The 18,470-nt window shown below is 42.8% G+C and overlaps 1 protein-coding gene across 1 annotated transcript; it reads left to right on the top strand.

Moving 5' to 3' along the window:
* Positions 1–1,253: 1,253 nt before the first annotated feature.
* On the top strand, positions 1,254–14,866 carry SELENOO (selenoprotein O; the record flags this gene model as incomplete). Its single annotated transcript, XM_035893716.1, has 8 exons — positions 1,254–1,483; positions 2,437–2,617; positions 6,662–6,792; positions 7,109–7,389; positions 7,735–7,885; positions 10,057–10,242; positions 11,326–11,482; positions 12,163–14,866. Coding segments are annotated over 8 exons (1,512 nt in total), but the record flags the coding sequence as incomplete, so codon positions are not given.
* Positions 14,867–18,470: the final 3,604 nt, after the last annotated feature.

Genomic DNA, 18,470 nt, shown 5'->3' with positions numbered 1-18,470 from the left:
TGCCGCTCCCGCCGCTTTTGGGCTGAGGGTCGTTCCCCCAGGCAGAGCTCGAATCTGAAGCCCTCCTGGGCTTTGCTTTGGGGTTTTGGGTTGGTTTGGTTGGGTTTTTTTTTTTAATCTTCGCCGCAGCAAGCGTGCTGCTTCAACGCCAAGCCAGAAGCTGGCAGAATTTTCCGCCGGCAGGTAAGACGGTAGCTGCACCTCCCTCAGGGGGTGCGCTGCTTCTGCCCCGGGTTACCCTCCTCGGAGGTGTTTTGCCCCGTTAGGAGGGCACAGGCCCTGCTGAAGGCGGGGCCAGCGGTATGTCACAGCCACCGGAGCCCTCGCTGCCGTGGTGCCCATTGCCCACGCAAACGGGATTTAAAATGCGGTGCTTGGTGGGTTGGTTCGTGGGGCTGGTCCTGCTGCCAGCTGTGCCTTTCTGCCGACCTCCCCCTTGGGGGGGGAATGGTGGGAAAGCCCCAGAACCAGCATACTGACCAAATCCCTGCAAGGGCCAGATGTCTTCATTAGTCAATTTAGCCTGCACTGCTTTAAATCTTTCAGGTCATTTTTCCCACTTGCATTTCCCGTATTTTCTGTTCCAGCTGTGCGCAGGCTCGGGAGCACCGTAGTTTCATGCGTGCGGTGCTCTGAAGGCTGCCTTCGGGTCTGTGAGGGCTAAGGAAATCACAGCTCTGCTGCTTGCCTGTGGCTTCTGAAGTGCTGGGAGCGTGGGCTGGGAACCACCCATGCTTCTCCCATTTACCCGATCTCTCTTAAATAAGCTAGGTTGCTATTTGCTGTCTGTTCTTTTTTTTTTTTTAATGCAACTGCCACGCGTGCTTGTATTTAACACACCATTTCTAGATTGCTTACTCAGAAAGATCCAGAATCATGCTATTTTTCAGGAGGCCTAACAGTAGCTGTTTTATTAAAAGGAAACCAGTGACTTACGATATAATAAAATAGCTATGCTTGTCCAAAAACGTTTAATTTTTTTGAAGATTCTATTGCGTCAATAAAAACAACAGAGTTAATGATTAGAAGGGGCTCTGTGTGACTCGGAAGGTGTATTTTCCTCTGTCATGCGCAGTCTTCATGGCAAGTGCGTTGTGCCCGTCTAATTGAGCTTTAACAGAAGTTTGAAGGTCCAGCTTTTCTCAGATCTGCTGCTACTTTGCTGTGTGACTGCGGACAGAGGACGGTCGCTTCTGGGCTTTTGTTTCTCCTCTGCTAAGGGGGGGTCGGGTGTTCCTGCCTTTAGAGCCTGAAAACTGTCTGTGTCTTCTGGTTGCAGACAAGCCGACGGTCGGAAAGTCCTGCGGTCGAGCATACGGGAGTTCCTGTGCAGCGAGGCCATGTTTCACCTAGGGATACCAACAACGAGGGCTGGAACATGTGTGACATCCGACTCCAAAGTCATCCGTGATGTATTTTATGATGGGAATCCAAAAAGTGAAAGGTGTACAGTTGTTCTGAGAATAGCTTCTACATTCATAAGGTACAGGCCTATTTTGTTGTTGGTTTTTTTTTAATTCTTTTAAAACCAAGCGCAGCAGTCTTACAAAATACCATTTTAAGTGTATTTCCGTAACAGCACCATTTGCGTGTTTCTCGTTCTGGAGGCTTGGAACTCTTTTGCTGGGCTGTAGGAAGCCGCTGTTCGTGTCCAGCGGATGGGATGAGCTGGTGTCTGCGCACAGGCAGATACACACTAAGGACGCTGGCCTGGCAGAAAGAACAACTAAGCTGTGCAGACCTCAGAAGAGATTTTTCGTGTTTGTACCCTCACAGAATACACGCTTTTGCTGATGTTGGTAGTAGCGGTGGACTATAGCTCTACCCTTAATTCCATGGCTATTCTAATGTAGTCCTGTCAAAGTTTGGGTGTACTTTCCCTGCTTGAGAAGTCTACGAGGTTTGTGCTCTGACACAAAACATTAGGAGCTTCAGGAAGTTGCACTGCTTCTTGTAAGATAACAGAATATTAGAGAAGGTGAGGCATAAGGAATATGTGCATGCATATGTGTGTGCATATATGTGTGCATACACATACATACATACGTGGAAAAATCTGTCTTGCATGCTTGATGTACAGTCTAGTATTTTAAACAAGTCCTATTCCTGTATATTTACTCAGGATAAGAATTTTTCTGTAGAAATCATCATAAGAAACTTTAACGAGCTGGTCTTCAGTACTGGCTAGGTCTTGATCCGCCGGTTTAGCGGCACATGGACGTAGGCGCTTCCTTCGCGTTGCGTCGCTGAGCCTCGCTGGGTTCAGCGTGGGAATCTTGTGGGTCTTTTCTCTCGGTCAGTTGAAAGATTGGTGTTAAACTCAAGAGATGATGTGGTGTTACTGCAACAACAGTAAATATTTTTACTACGTGTAATATGAAATGAAGTTAATAGTATCAGGTAATTGTAAAACATGGTTTTGTTATTTTAAAACAGATTCGGTTCTTTCGAAATTTTTAAACCTACTGATGAATACACAGGACGCAAGGGTCCCAGTGTTAACCGAAACGATATTCGAATACAGATGCTTGATTATGTGATCAGCACTTTCTATCCAGAAATCCAGGAGGCTTATTCAGACAACAGTATTCAGAGGAATGCTGCTTTCTTCAAAGAGGTGAGAAGGATCAGATTCTCTTCATAAATCCGCAGCGGTCACCTTCAGGAACTTCATCCGCAAGCACAGATGACTGGAGTTGGTTAATTCCTTGTATCATCCGGTTGCCTGACCTATTCTTTTCTCTGAAGAAAACACTCTTTAATAGAACTGCTTATCGATGAAAGCCATGTTGATAGTGATCAAACCAATGAGAGTGGTTTAACCTTTTTAATAGTAAATCATTATGTCTCTGCTCTGGGAGAGCTTCCCAAGTCTTGTCTCCATTTGCTGAGAGTGTCTTAGATTGCAAGGGGGAATTCTGGCCCTGACTGTTAGATGATGAGTTGATGGGACATCACTTGCAAGGCTTCATCTTTTAAAATACTGAGAACGTCGAGTCACTTCCTCGCTCTCATTTTCCAAATTATGAATGGGAATGTTGACTGCAAATCACTTTAACTTCAGGCTTTCGCATTGAAAATGTTTAAAGGTGGTCAAGCACTGCAAGGGCTTGCCTGAGGAGGTTGCAAAACCTCCAACTTTGGGAATGGTAAGATCAGGTGAGGTAAATTCTATCTTAGAATGTGGGGTAGTATCAGGTCATGCTGTGGTGGCCCAGAGGAGAGGCTGGGTGATTTCTCAGAGACCTGTTCTGAACCCATTTGCAATTCCTGTATAAGTTTAGACCTTAACAATTACTGGAGATCCATAACAAAAATTGGAACAATAACAGGAGTAGATGTAGAATTGCTGTATTTCTCTTTGAAGTACAACATAGCTAAATTAATTGGTAGTTACACTTTATCTTCTGAACATACCTTTTGACTCGCTGTCGGTACTGTATTGCTATTCTTGACATTGAATTTCTATTACTGTATTCCTTTGTCTCAGTGAGCAAAGAAAGAGTTTGGGGTAAGGGAAAATAAATAAGATGCTTCTCTTCATGTTTTAGTGATTAGTATGTAGTAATGCTACCCTTGCAGAAGGGTCCAGTTTGACATTGCTGGAGAACTGTAATAAAGGCTCCAATGTGGATCACCCGAAGCTCAAATAATGTTACAACCCAAATAAGAATGTTGTAACTAGCCAGTAAACAGAATAATTAAAAAATACCACAGTCTAATACGCTTGACTAGTCTACGTAAAAGCCGTTGTGGTGCTTTGAAATCTGAAATGATCTGGTAGGGGCTGAGGGAATGGCTACAACATGATGCATGTTCATAACAGACCAGTAAGAGGTCAAAAGGCAGGCTTAAAACCTGACATTCTCTAAATGTTGTGGGGTTTAAATTTGTGGGAGTTTTTTGTTTTGCTTTGGTTTTTTGGGTTTTTAGAGTTGGTTTTGTTGTTTGTTTTTTTTTTTTCTTTAACACAACCTGTGCGTACTTGCATTAGTTCTTCAAAAGCAAACTGTGGCTGGGACCACCGCTGGCTGCCAAAGAGTTTAACTTCACTGGACAGGCCTTTTGCGTTTGAATGATCGGAGCTGGCGAGGAGAGCTGTGGTTTGTCACCCACTACGTGCGTGTCCAGCTCTGTAGTTGATGGCATGTTTACTTTCTGATGGCAGAAAAGTCATGGGACCTGGGGATCCTTGCAGACGTATGTATGCGCCCAGTCCTGCTTCTTCCTGCTTTTGCCTGCTTTTCCTGGCCCAGTTATTACTTGTTTCCTCTCCCCATCCTTTCCTTATTGCCCCCATCTCCATTTTTTTGTTTGTTTGTTGTGCTTTCCATGCTTGTGCTATAGCATTGCCTCTTCATGTTTTTTCTCCTCCTCAGAGGAGACTTTCCATACCTTTCTCCACCTGAAAAGCACCCCAGTCCCTACCTAATTTGACAAACATGTCCATCTTTTTTTAATAGTGAGGAGGTGCTGTCAGCTCAATTCTAATGTGTTTCATCTTTCTTTTTGCACTATGGAAGAAATGGAGGAAAAAAGTTCAAGTGATTGCATTTGATGGCACTGTCTGGAAAGAAAACACCATTATCTGTGCTTCTCAAATAATTCGTGGGTGTTGTTAAATTTAAATGAGCATATCCTTGAGATAGTGCTCTTATTTATATCTACCATACTTGTTTTCTAGTATGGCTAGCAGTAGAAAAAGGTGATCGAAAAGAATGAAGGTCAAAGCGAGGGCAAAGCCATCTCTTTCTAATCAACGTACCCATCTTTGAGCGGCGCCCAAGCTTTAGTTACTTCCAGCTGTTCTCATTAGCGGGATTTCTTTTTCAGCAGAACGCTGGCAGTGCATGCTGCATTCCTACCAAGACATCCAGCAGCCCTGAGCTGCCTTACCACTGGCGTGCTTTCGGCCCAGCCATGGTGGCCAGGATTTTTTTTATTTTTAAGTTTTACCCTCTTCCTGGCAGAGAGCCATCGTACAGGGTGTGTCTCCCTTACTGGTTTATAGCATGCCAGTAATCAGTTTTGGACACGTGTAGCTGGCTGCCGGCTGCCCCGTGAAGCAGCGTTCAGGAAAAATGGGTAAAGTACCAAACACGAGAATATTGTAAAAAGTAGAAGTATGGGATCTCAAGGTGAACCAAAAGCTTCTGATCATCATTTGTGGGTTTTACTACCTGTTAGGTTATCCCAGGGCAAGACTTTTCTCATTTTTCTTCCTTGCCTGACTGCCCGTGTTTAAAAAAAAAAGGAAAATGGAAAAAATTGGGGTTTGAAGACAGAGGCATAAAACTCATGTTTCCTCTGTTAATTATTTTTTTTAAACCTTAATAAAATACATGGAGAGAATAGTTGCTTTAAATTTCTGTACATTGATAGCTATTTGGGAAGATGAGTGATTTTAGCTTTGAATACAGTTTGATTTAAAAGCTTTAGCTAATGGCTACATAAAATTTTTATTTACAGCAATTCAGTGAAATATTAAGCAATACCTGGTTTTATTTAAAAGCCAGGTTTGCTTCCTGAATTTTAGATTTCATAGGGCATATCTAGTTGTAGTTGACAGGTGGGCTGATTTAATTAAATCACTAGAACTGTTTTAAAATATTACGCTATTTATTTAAAGAATTGGGTGTGTGCAGTGGTTGCAGTCAAGGATTCCACAACAGTAACTCAGTTAAGCAGTGGAAAAACTCTGGTGAAGCATGCGTTTGATGAAGAATTGCATTTAAATAAAATGGTCATTCTTGGAATATTTTTATTTAACCTTGTAGCTTTTTTCCACTCTCAGCAAATTGAGGGAAGTGCTTATCAGCGCTAAAACTTGTTAGCGGGAAACAATTATTTGTGTAAACCACTTGCCTTCCTGTAAATCACTGCTATGTACCAGGTAAACTGAAAGACTAACTTTACATTAGGCTTTGTTGCATACAGTTAATTTTATTTCTTAGACTTTGCTTACGTTTTCTCCTGCCTGTGCTTAAAGGGTGTTTAAAATCAGTAGTAAGCAACTACCTGAAGGGAGGTTGTAGTGAGGTGGGTGTCAGTCTGTTCTCCCTGGTAACGGGCAATAGGATGAGGGGAAATGGCCTCAAGTTGTGCCAGGGCAGGTTTAAATTGGATATTAGGAAACATATCTTCACAGAAAGGGTTGTCAAGCATTGGAATGGGCTGCCCAGGGAAGTGGTCGAGTCCCCATCCCTGGAGGTATTTAAAAGACGGGTAGACGAGGTGCTTAGGGACATGGGTTAGTGGTGGGATGGCAGGGTTAAGTTAATGGTTGGACTTGATGATCCGTGGTAATGTATTTGTGCAGTGACTAGAATAGTGTGCAAATCTGGTGTCAAACAGTTTACCTTACTTCAGCTTTCTGTCTCTAGTACGTATTAAAGCTGTCCGGTTGACCTGCAAGTCAGGCATGGAAGGAAATAAGAGGAGGCAAACAGAAATGGGAGGCTGAGGAACAGGGCAGTTATTAACAGGAGGGGAAGCAAGCTGTCCTTAAGATATTGGTGTATATGGCATACTGCCGGAATCTGCTTCCACCGGAGCTGTAGAAACATCAGCTCAGACTGGGAAATGCTTGGAAATACGTAAATGTATTGGAAATACATTGTGTTGAAAAATGAAAAAAAAAAAAAAAATTACTCTCTTTCAGATAACAAAACGGACAGCGAGATTGGTTGCTGAATGGCAATGTGTTGGGTTTTGCCATGGCGTGCTGAATACAGATAATATGAGCATAGTTGGACTAACCATCGACTACGGCCCTTTTGGATTTATGGACAGGTCAGTGTGACATAATTATTTGAAATCTGCACATGTATGTGCTGTGTAGAATAATCCTGATGCTCATGATTGCTTTAATATTTGAACTCCTAACTTAGATTTAGGAATCCTTTTTATTGCAAAGTAGATTAAGTTAGTTCTAGTTGTCCTGTAATTCTTCTTTTCAACTTCTTAACTGTGTTCACAACCTCTCTGACTGTTAGACTGTTCTTGTAGCCTGTGGGGTTTCCCAGTGTTTGAGAGGGCTAAAATAATACTTCTCATGGTATTGGTGTCCAGATAATTAGAAGAATGCTAACTATTTCTTCATTTGTAGATACGACCCTGAGCACATTTGCAATGGTTCTGATAATACAGGGCGCTATGCTTACAACAAGCAGCCAGAGATTTGCAAGTGGAACCTGGGGAAGCTTGCTGAAGCTCTAGTTCCAGAGCTGCCCTTGGAAATAAGTGAACTCATCCTGGAAGAGGAATATGATGCAGAATTTGAGAAACACTATTTACAGAAGATGAGGAAGAAATTAGGCTTAATCCAACTGGAGTTAGAAGAAGATAGTAAGCTGGTGTCTGAACTCCTTGAAACCATGCATCTCACAGGTTGGTGAGGAACACAGTGGGTTATTATTTAATAGCCCATCGGTTTCTTACAGTCAAAGCAAAATGTAGTTTTTATCTCGACCTTACCAGAAAGCAGCCTTGTGCAAGTACATCCTCAGAGAAGAAAAGACTGAAAAATATAATCACCACCTTCTGAACTGTGGGGCAGCTGTTGCCTTATACAGGGTTCCCCTGTCTCATGTTTGCAGCCTCGCTGAGGGAGCAGTTTCTTTGCTGTTTCAGAGTGGTGCCCTGTACTGCTGCGGGGGGTGCTGGGAAGGAGGTGTGGGACTTGTTTTCCTGCTCGTTTATTAGTTGCATTACTCACAGAATTCACTTTTTCAGGTGGAGACTTCACAAATATTTTCTACTTGCTGAGTTCATTCTCAGTAGACTCTGATCCTTCAGAATCGGAAGATTTCTTAGAAAAGCTTATGTGTCAGTGTGCTTCTGTGGAAGAACTGAAAGTTGCTTTCAAACCGCAGATGGATCCAAGGTAATCCTCTACTTAAATGCTCTTGGCCCGTGCTTTTAGTTTCGCCATAATGAACTCTGCATGCTGTGTAATATTTGACTAAACTTGGAAATTCCAGTGTTAAGTAGAGGCATCCTGATCGACAGCAGTGCAAATTCTTGTGTATTTTGTGACTGGTGAATGCTCAGCAGTGACTTGCAGCAGTTGGCTCTTGGGCTGAAGTTGTCTGAGCTTTTGTTTGGTCCTTTTTTTTTTTTTTTTTTCTCCACTGTCTCTGCTGACTAAGGCAATGAGAGTGCCAGATAGTGATGTGATACAGAAATATTTTATAGAAGAAATGGATTTACTGTGTTCTGCCAATGCATTGTCAGCAAATAATGACCATGTTCTGGGCTAAGCTTAACCTAAATGCACACTTCAGGCTCTGAAAACCGTGTGGCGCTGTCCGCGTCCCATTTCATGGGTTATGTTCTGCAGCCCAGCTGCTCTGAGCATGGAAAAATAGTAAGTTCTGTTCAACTGCTGCTTATAACAGTGATTGCATCAGTTTTTCACTTTTTGGAGCAGTGGAAAACAGGGAATGAGTGTGATCCATGAGGTTTGTTTTTTTGTTTTTTTTTGTCTTTTTCCTAGCATCTTCCCAGATGGGGGAGGAGGGAGGAATCAAAGTGGGGATATTTTGGGTAGGGTCATCCCCCCCATCCCCACCCCATTTAATAAGTGTTCTATGATGGTAACGAACCTACAAAATTCTTCAGCTTTTTCTATGTGTTTATATCACAGTTAACTTGCGGAAAGCAGGGAGTTGAGAAGATGGACTGGTATGAAACTTGCTTGTTCAAGTTTGGTGTTAGGCCAAGGTGGCTGGCTGTAGTCATTTATTATTTTGGAGATGGCACTGATTATTTAAGTTTTAGTGATGATACACTAAAATGGAAGGGAACTAAATTAAGGTGGTGGCTACTGCTTATTTAATTGAGTTCCAGGTTTCAGCTACTTTGAAATTGTAAACAGATTATCATGCAATATGAAGATAGCTCAAATGACAGATGAGACAATATTTTTTTAAATGTTACATTCAGGCTTAGAGGAACGTGAAAAGTAGCTATAAATCATCATTATAGGGATGTAAAGCTTTGCAAGGGCATGGTACTGTGTTAAAGTGGGTACCTAATGGATTTTTATCACACCACCTGGATATCGTCAGATGTGTAAATCATATTTGGATAGTACTTCATACAAACTCAAAAATCAAAGCACCTCTCTTGTCTCTGCTTATTAGAATTAGTAAAATATAATCTGATATAACGAGTTCTGTGTTTTGAGGCCAGGGAATAATGTTTCTTTTCTCCTTTGTTTATAAATGCATCCAGAGACGGAAATAAAAATAGTGTATTTTGATGTGCTGCAACTTAGATTCTTTGGGCTTTCTATTTTACTTTTTGCCACAGTGCAGTTATTAATCCAGGAAGAACGGAAGTTAGCTAGCATGGTATCGAAAATTAGGGGAAGCTATTGTACAGCATCAGCTAACACAGTCAGATGTTAAAAAGACACAGCCCTGGTCAAACTTGCAGCAAAATAGCCTGGGTGGTCTTAGGAGTTTATTATCACAAAGCAGATCTCATCCTGTGATTTAGACTGGCTAGCTAAAAAAAATACAGACAAACTGTTGTCTCATGACTTAAACGAGGTATCTTTCCCCATAGAATTTGGGTTTTTCTTAGTACTGCTAAGATTAGTTAGGTCCTTATTCTGCATGCTGTTACAGTACTAATGTTAGGAAAAGAAATTAAAAAAAAAACCCACCTCAAACCCTATGGATTCTGTATTATCTTGATACCTAAGTAAGATCAAATTCCTTATTACGAATTCCTTTCAAAGACCAAGAGTGTTTTGATGAGAATTGCGCATCTAAACCCAATTGGTAATTCTGAAAAACCTACTGTCTGCACTTATGTACCACAGGAATGTGAATTAAACACACTGAAGAAGGAGGAAGGAACAGTAAAATTAGCATAATTTATTATAAATTTGTTCTGTTAATTATAAAATACTGATACTTAACCTCTCTAGTGAAGTTATACGTTATTGTGAGTGTTTTCATATCTACTTTACGGTTGCAAAAAGATGGTTCTTGACAGGCAGCTGAACTTCAGTTATCTAATGTGTTTGTTCCTCTCTGTTCCCAGACAGCTCTCCATGATGCTAATGTTGGCTCAGTCTAACCCTCAGCTATTTGCATTAATTGGAACAAAAGCTAATATAAATAAAGAATTAGAACGCATCGAGCAATTCTCTAAACTGCAGCAGTTAACAGCAGCTGATTTACTCAGCAGAAATAAAAGACACTGGAAAGAATGGCTGGGAGAATACAGGGAAGGTCTCTCGGGCAGTATATCTGTGCTGCATTTTATTTGAGACTGGTGTGCCTGTCTCACGAAAGACGCCCTGTCTCAAGGTATACAGGTTGGGAGGGATGTGGGGGGCGTGCAGCTCAGCACATCAGCTACTCCAAGGTCAGTGTCTGTGTTGCTGTGCAGGTTCAAGGGCATCTGTGTACTTTGTTCGCTAGATTTTTGGGAGGAGTGTGGGTATAGAAATCACCTCACATCAAATCTAGTATTAAAAGTGCTTAAAGAATGTTGATGTTGATTCTAGCAGAGACTAATTTTAGTTGTGAGCTATTAGGTGCTCAATGCTACAGTTGACTGATCTCTAAGCATTTTATTCTTTTAGATTTTTTTTTTTCTGAAAGAAAAATCTATGTATTAATATGAAAAGCAAGTAGAAGTATTCATAATCGAAGAGTAGCTGTAAAAGGAAGTCATGGCCAGAAAAGAAAAATGTCCAGACTGTTCTAATAGGCATAACTTAAAATCCTGAAAACTCAATGCTAGCAGGAGATCTGCTATAAGGAAAACCCCTTAGTAGAGCATCAGTTGTTTCTGCTGCGTGGATTAGGTCAGGGCTCTTCTCCTCACCTGCTGCCTGCCGGCTTGTTCTCCAGTGGGGCCCAGAGTTTTAGCAAGGATTCCTGCTAATGGGTAGCTCAGGCTGCCTTGGCTGTATTGTATCCCTTTACTTGCATCAGAACATCAAAAGCTTTAACCAATAAACAAGCACAGAAATACTGAAGGCAAGTTCTGAATGCGAAGGTTTTTGCAGAGCAATGCAGAACAGACCACGTGCCAGTGTCGCAATCTGACTCTTCAGAGGTTAAGGATGGTGTGCCACTTCCTCACGCCTCGTCAGGACCTGCTGATGGTCTGTCCTGCTGTTTTTAAACGAAGTGGTGTTTTGTAATCTGTTGTTGTGCTGGATTTTATAAGCTGAAAGGCTTATAGGTGATGTAGTATTTACTAAGAACTGCAAACTAAGGACCTCAAGGCAAGGAAACAGGTCAACTTTTACATGTGATTCTTGAACCAAACCAGTTGCTTTCAATTGCTTAATTTCAGAGTCCGTTTGCAAAAAGAAATAGAAAGTGTTGGTGATGCTGATGCCTGGAATACTGATCGTGTGAGGGTCATGAATTCAAACAATCCAAAATATATCTTGAGAAACTATATTGCCCAGAATGCCATAGAAGCAGCTGAAAATGGGGATTTCTCGGAGGTATGCTGTTACTACTCTAACATCTCTCTAGGTGTGTGTGGATGTGTAGTGGTGCTGTTGATGACTGACATTATCCTAGGCGAGATCATTCTGCCATCTCGGGCAGTAAGGGGATTGGGAATTTACTGTTCAGAAGGTCTGTGTTATTTATGAGGGAGCTGTGGGTTTAATGTCTGCAGAACAAAGAAAGGAATTGAAAATCTGAACTTCACCAGCTTCACCGGACAAGGTGCTTACCCCTGCTTTTACCGTCATCAGAATGGTGTTTGCCTTGGGAGGCCACTGGGGATTAATTTATACCTGTTCCTTGCTGTGCTAAGTGTTCTCTCTTAAAACTTATGGCTTTCACCTGTGCAGTTCAGCATGTGGACTGTTACATGCAGAATATGGGAAAATCAGTTTATTCTGAGAAATGACCTAAGAACTTGTGTGTGAGACTTGCATTTCAAGTTACTTGAGCTTGAGTTCTATACAGATACAAACTCAGCCAGTTACGATTTTACAGTTTTCAGCTTATTTGATACATATATATATACTGTTCATCTATTTCATATTTGGCTTGTCTGGAGTATGTGTATTAAATACAACATACTCAATCATTATTTGGTGTGAGGGTCTTCTCAACATCATTTTGCCTTTACTTTCTAAATTCTCATAGCCATGCTACATTTTCTGTCTAGGTAAGAAATGTCCTGAAACTCTTGGAGAATCCATTCCAAGAAGCAGAAGGCTTCAGGGAGGTAAAGGAAGATGAAGAAGAGGAGGGGGCAACTGCTACAGCAGCTGCTTGTGCTCAGGAGACCAGAAGCAGACTACCATATTGCAGTAAACCTCCGCTGTGGGCTTCGGAGCTCTGTGTTACATGATCTTCGTAACTGCCTTGTTTTATTTTTTGCTGTGAACTGAAAACTCTGATCTTCCTTCAGCAGTGAAGAATTCAGCAAGGCAGACATCAAAGTGCTATTGAGTTATTGAAACAACCCTACATTTGGATGCATCCGCAATGGCCTTCAGCTGTGCTTAATTTGAAGCAATCGTGCATCATCGGAACAAACCGATGACTATCGGCAGTCCCTTTACATCAGTAATTTAAATGTTTTGAAACTGAAAGTCTTTCCTTTATTGTCATACCGCATTGCAGGTAGAAAGCAATATTTTATGTTGAGGCAGGCTGAATTTCGAACATCCAAATGGAGTTGTTGTTATGTGAAGACAAAAATAGCAAGTCAGGAATCTGATCTGTTTTTGTCTGATGTCTTAACTAATAGTACTTCTAACATTTATTTACCGCTTTCTCTATGCAGGGACTTCTAGTCCTCTTCAGTGGAGGAATAGATTCATCGTTGCTTGTTTTAAGCTGTATTTCATTTAATTAAGTAGTTCATTTCTTGTGAACCTTCAGATTGATATTTATCTATTTTTAGAGAATTTGTGCAGGCTAGGGTTTGGGGGAAGCAATTGAATGTGGTGTTGATTTTGTTTGTTTTTTAATACAATAAGAGCAGAATTAAGGGAGACTATATGTGTTTGCACTTGAAAATCACAGTGGTAAAGTTTCTTCAGGTTCAGTATGCTTGCTTACAACATGTAAATATTGACTAAAATCATGGGTGCAGTTGGTAAGCCAGTTGACTGGGGCAAGGTCAATTAGCCAAGTCAGCATGAACCTTGAACTACGCCAGTACTCAAATCCAGGCTCGCTGCCTGTTGGTTTGTGTGCTCTGAACAGCATCTCCTTGTGTGAGAAGCACGCAGGTGGGTACCTGTTGGTTCACGCTGGTCAGTGGGAGTCTTCCATTCCCGCTCTGGTCTTCTACCACTTACTTTGCTTCCCGCAGTCTTTGAAAATCTTTACGCTGAAAGTTGCCGTTCGGAAACATGCTATTTGAGCTTGTGTAAAAGGTTATAGAGGGTATGGGAGGAGGATGGGAGCTGACTGGCTTTCAAGTTACTTATTGATAGTGTTTCAGTTGAGGTTTCAGGGGAAAGTTGGTTGCCATTATTGCCAGGTCAGCAAAAATAAGTTGTTCCTTAGTTATTACTTGGCTTTCTGAATTCTTTTCTAAAGGACTCTGTGCCTGAAATCTTGGGAGAAGTTTGGTTTAATGCAAAGGTTTCTCTTTTCCAAAGAGGCCACCGTCTTACACTGTGAGTTTAAGTGTATTCTAGTAAATGCTTCCTCCACCCCTGTGCAAGCTTGGTATTAGCTCAGGTTGAATTGTGCTCTCTTAAGTCTTCCTCAAAATACGAGCTATCAAAAACCAGGGAGAACAGTTGGGCTACTGCTTATCCATCTGTACTAGCGATCAGTTTGTCCTCCTTGCTGCGAGAGTAAACAGGTGATGCTTTGAATGTAAACATCCTTCTGTCTCGCCTTCGAACTGGAGAAACTGATGCCGAATAATGATTTGTGACAAACCAGAATCTCTGACAAACGTGGCACTTCCTGTGACGTTTTGGAGTCCTTACAGAAAAGGGCAGACCTGGTCCATGGGAGAATGGTGTAGTTGGAGGAGGAAGGACCTTGAAGAAGTGCCAGCAAGTAGTGCTGCTGGTCATCTTCTAGAGACAGTCCAGTTTTGCTGGAACTTCAGACTGTCATCAGGGATTGTCCTTCCTCTGGACTTGGGGGTACTGGAACCAAAACATTTAAACAGAAAGTCAGTGCTGGGTAAAAAGGACTGCACCAGGGGAGGGATGGGGAAGGGGGGAAGCGTGCCGGCAATTTGAAAGACGCTTCAAACATAGCACTGACACATTGCAGAACCAGTGGTCTCTTATGCTACACCTGGTCCAGAAGGGAGTAATGGGGGCGGGGGGGAAGTTGCTCCGAGGTGGACCACATAACTCTGTTGATTTTGTTTCTCAATTTATATCTTTCCTTCTGGGAGGCAGAGGGGAAGAGTGTTTTGGAGGAGCTCTGCCCAAGCTTTTGTCTTAACAGAGTGGTCTAAAAAGTCATGATTTTACACCAGTCTTTTTAACAGCATTCAGTGATATTAATTTGCAGGGTTTGAGTTAGATCTCTATTAATAATGGTATGGAGAAGGAGAATGATATTATAACTATGTGTTTGGACATAGGAGAACTTGAATTAACTACCAAATTATTTTGCTTTTAAAGATGCAAATTATTTTGCACCTGTAATGCCAAAATCACAGAGAGAGATATACCTTGAAATAATTTGCTAGGAGTTTTATCCTTAGAAAGGGAAATTTAATATAACAGTAAGGAATGGAAAGTGTGTCATTTCCTGCTAAATACATTCTTTGCTTACATATAGATCAAGTGCAAGAAAGCTTGAAATGAAGAATGCAGACCCTTGGCGTGGCTGCTTTGGTGTGCCACTCAGTGAAGTGGTATCATCTGTGATAGATGCAGCATGATCACTGGCTGCTTTGGTGTGCCACTCAGTGAAGTGGTATCTGTGATAGATGCAGCATGATCACCAATGGATAGAAATGCTAAGAGGGTGCTCACATTGTCGCACTGCGCTGACACTCAGCTGCTCTGTTTCTCAGTGCATGCAGTAGTATTGATGCTTTGCACTTGAAGAGCGATGATCAGAAGTCAAGTGGAATGCTTGTGCTCTTCTAGCACCCTCACTCCAAAAGGCAGGTAGCAGTTTGAGCTCTAATGAGATAGAGAGTTTCTCCTGTTCTTGTTCCCAGAGCAGCATGGAAGCAGGAGGTTGTTAGGACAGTTAGACCAAATTTTGTCCAGGTAAGAACTTTCTTAGCTCAGCTCTTCAGAGAGAAGGGAATACAGCTTGTAACATTTGGGAGTCTTAAATACTTGAATCATAAATTGCTGCTTGATTTTTACAGCTTGTATTTGCAATAGGTAAACCTGAAAATATTTCTTATTGGTCAAGTATTCTGCTTGTATAAAAGCCAAAGACTTGTGCTCAGAATGAATTGGTGACTCTTCACATCAACAGCTCTCTGTGGAGACACTTGATTAGACCTTGTCTGTGGCTGTACAGCCTGAGCTACCCTTGCATAAAAGCAAGTGGTACCCAGATTATAAAACTGAAATGAGAAGCTCTTGGAGACAGGTCTCTAGATAGTCTCACATGGTAATGGGACTCCTCTCACGACTTTGTAAGACTTCACCATAACTCTGCTTCATGAGCTTGTAAATCTACAACTGTAGAATGTTTTGCTGTCAGCTCTCACTTTGGAATGTTTTGTGTGGTTTGGGGGGTTTTTTGTTTGTTTCCAAGCAAGTGCTATGGCTTTCTTCGATTCTTTTATTAAAAAAAAAATTAAAAATGCAATTTTAATATTCTTGTTCATGCCTATTTCCTGGAAGAGTTTTGCTGTTAACCATACTGTTCAGCAGACTTCATTTCTTTAGAAGCATTTGCTCTGTGTTGACATCAGATGGCCAGGCGGTATCACAGAAACATCACTTAGTATTTTTGCAGTGTTTTCTGAGATCTGAATTATCACAGGTACTGTCTTCTGCCTTGGTAGACATTTTGGTGGTATGCCTGGGGCAAGGTAAGGACCCTCACCTTTTTTGAAGAGAGACCTCCCTCTTGGTTACTTGGCTGTAAGACCTACGTGCTGACACCTCTTTAATTCCAGCGATGTGAGAAAGAATAAAACCCACCACCTGATGTCAACAGATACAGGATGTGTTTTTAAACTCTGCTCACAGAAATAGGCCTTTGGGTAGAAAGTTGAAGATGCATTTTGTTTATTTAAACTGGATTGAGTAGCTTATCCAGATAATTTTTTTACAAAGATCTCAGTGGCTTCATAGGGAACGGGACTCTGTTCAGTGGAAAACATCTGGCATAGAGCACCTTGGATGAGATGGATGCCCTGGCATGTGGCCCTGTTGGACATGAGGAAATGAGGTATGCAGGATCTATCAATCTGTGAATTGGCTTTGCAGCATTTAGGGCCTCCTCTTACTCCTGCAGTCTGAGTACAGGGGACTTCCCTCGGAGCTGTGAGGGCCCACAGGCTCAGGAACTAATTCATCAGAGAGGATCACTCTCTGTTGACTCCATAGCTAGCTATTGGCAGAGCCAAGGGGTTTACGTGGTCCCACACTCAGCTTTAAACCAAAACCAGATCCTCATTAATGTTACATCAGCAATTTTAACATTGCTTGGTTATTTATGGCTTCCTTGAGCAAAGCTTACGCCTTTTCCTTGGCGGTGTTGATGGTGGGAGGTGGGGAGGGTGCAGAGAAAGGAGAAACGTGGGCTCAAAAGGGAGAAATGTCTGCACTGGCAGCCAGAGGAGCAGTGGTGCGCACTTGTTCTGAGACGTGGTGGTGGTATAGCCAACAACTGGCTCTGGGCAGAGCAGCACGGAGTATGTGTGGTGTATATAGGAGAGGCGGAGAGAACTGGGTTTTTCTTCAGCCTTAGGAGGCGGCTAAGGGGAAATGCCTGCTGTCTGCAGTAGCTACTGGGAGAGTGTAGAGAAGGTAGAGGTGGACTCTTCTCAAGGGAGCACAGTAATAAGAATGAGAGGCAACAAACAGAGTTGCAACATGGGAATTTGAGTAGATAAAATATTTCTTTTCCACTGCAAGGGCAGCCAAACTTTGAAACAAGTCACCAGAGGTGGTAGCATCTCAGTCCTTGGTGATCCTCAAAATGTCCCTAGAGCAGGCTGCTCAGGGCCTTGTCCGGTTGGACCTGCGTTAAGCAGGGATTGTACCAGGTGACTTCCAGAGATCCCGGCCAACCTGTGTTATTCTCTGAATGTTCTGGGGCTGACTGGCTTAGTGTACTTCAGTGCAGGGGTTCTTACCTTGTGCAAGGTCTCACCTGGGAACACTGGCAGCAGCTGATTGACTTCTGGGGCCTTTAATGATACAGCCGGGTCAGGGGAGGTTGTTAGCTGCAGTTCTGCATGGCTCCTCAGGATGCTTCAACTGGGGTGAATCTGCACTCCGAAGTACCTGTTGAACAGGATTGTTTCTGGTATTCTGCATCTCAATTTTATTTGGCTGTGGTGGAAGTGGGTTTAGGCCAAACCTGCTGCTTGTCCCTTTGCAGAGGGTGCATCCAAGCTGTCGTGGTTTAGCCCCAGTGGCAACCAAGCACTGCCCAGCCACTCGCTTGCCCCACTCCCAGTGGGAAGGGGGGGAGAATCTGAGGAGCAAAGGTAAGAAAACTCATGGGTTGAGATAAGAACAGTTTAGTAATTGAAATAAAAATAATGAATCTAATGAAAAGGAAAACAAGGGGAGAGAGAGAGAGAGAGGAACAAACCCCAGGAAAAACAAGTGATGCAGCTTCCCACCAGCTGCTGATTGCTGCCCCCTGGCCAACTGACCCCGGTTTATATACTGGGCATGATGCCATATGGTCTGGAATGTCCCTTTGGGCATTTTGGGTCAGCTGTCCTGGCTGTGCCCCCTCCCAGCTTCTTGTGCCCCTGGCAGAGCATGGGAAGCTGAAAAAGTCCTTGACTGGTATAAGCACTGCTCAGCAACAACTAAAACATCGGTGTGTTATCAGCATTCTTCTCACGCTAAATCCAAAACAGCACTATGCCAGCTGCTAGGAGGAAAACTAACTCTATCCCAGCCAAAACCAGGACACAAGCAAAGGGCTGAGGCAACCCCCAGGGTCCACTGAAAAAGCAAATCCAGGCCTCAGTTATCCTGAATTTACTTCATCAGGTCTGTGTGTCACACAGTTGAGTGTGTCTCTCCACACAGCGCCCTTGGTTACACCGCAAGCCCCCACCCGCTCAGTCTGCTCAGCCACGCTAGATCACGCCGGGCAGCCACGAGGCCCTTTCTTAACAGCCCCTGCGGTACCGGGCGGGTGGGACGGGGCAGCCTTACCTCTGCCAGAGCCACTGGGAGCCGGGCAGAGGCAATAGCCTGCGCTGACCCCTCCAGAGCCAGGCCATACTTGAGGGGAACGGATGTGAACCCAGCAGGAGGGTTTCATGACGCTATCACATCTAGTGTAAGATTACGCAGTCAAGGCTACATTCTAAATAATGTA

This window comes from Egretta garzetta, unplaced genomic scaffold, assembly GCF_000687185.1.
Source record: "Egretta garzetta isolate BGI_Z169 unplaced genomic scaffold, ASM68718v1 scaffold64, whole genome shotgun sequence".
NCBI lineage: Eukaryota > Metazoa > Chordata > Aves > Pelecaniformes > Ardeidae > Egretta > Egretta garzetta.
This window is presented reverse-complemented; position numbering and strand designations above follow the sequence as displayed.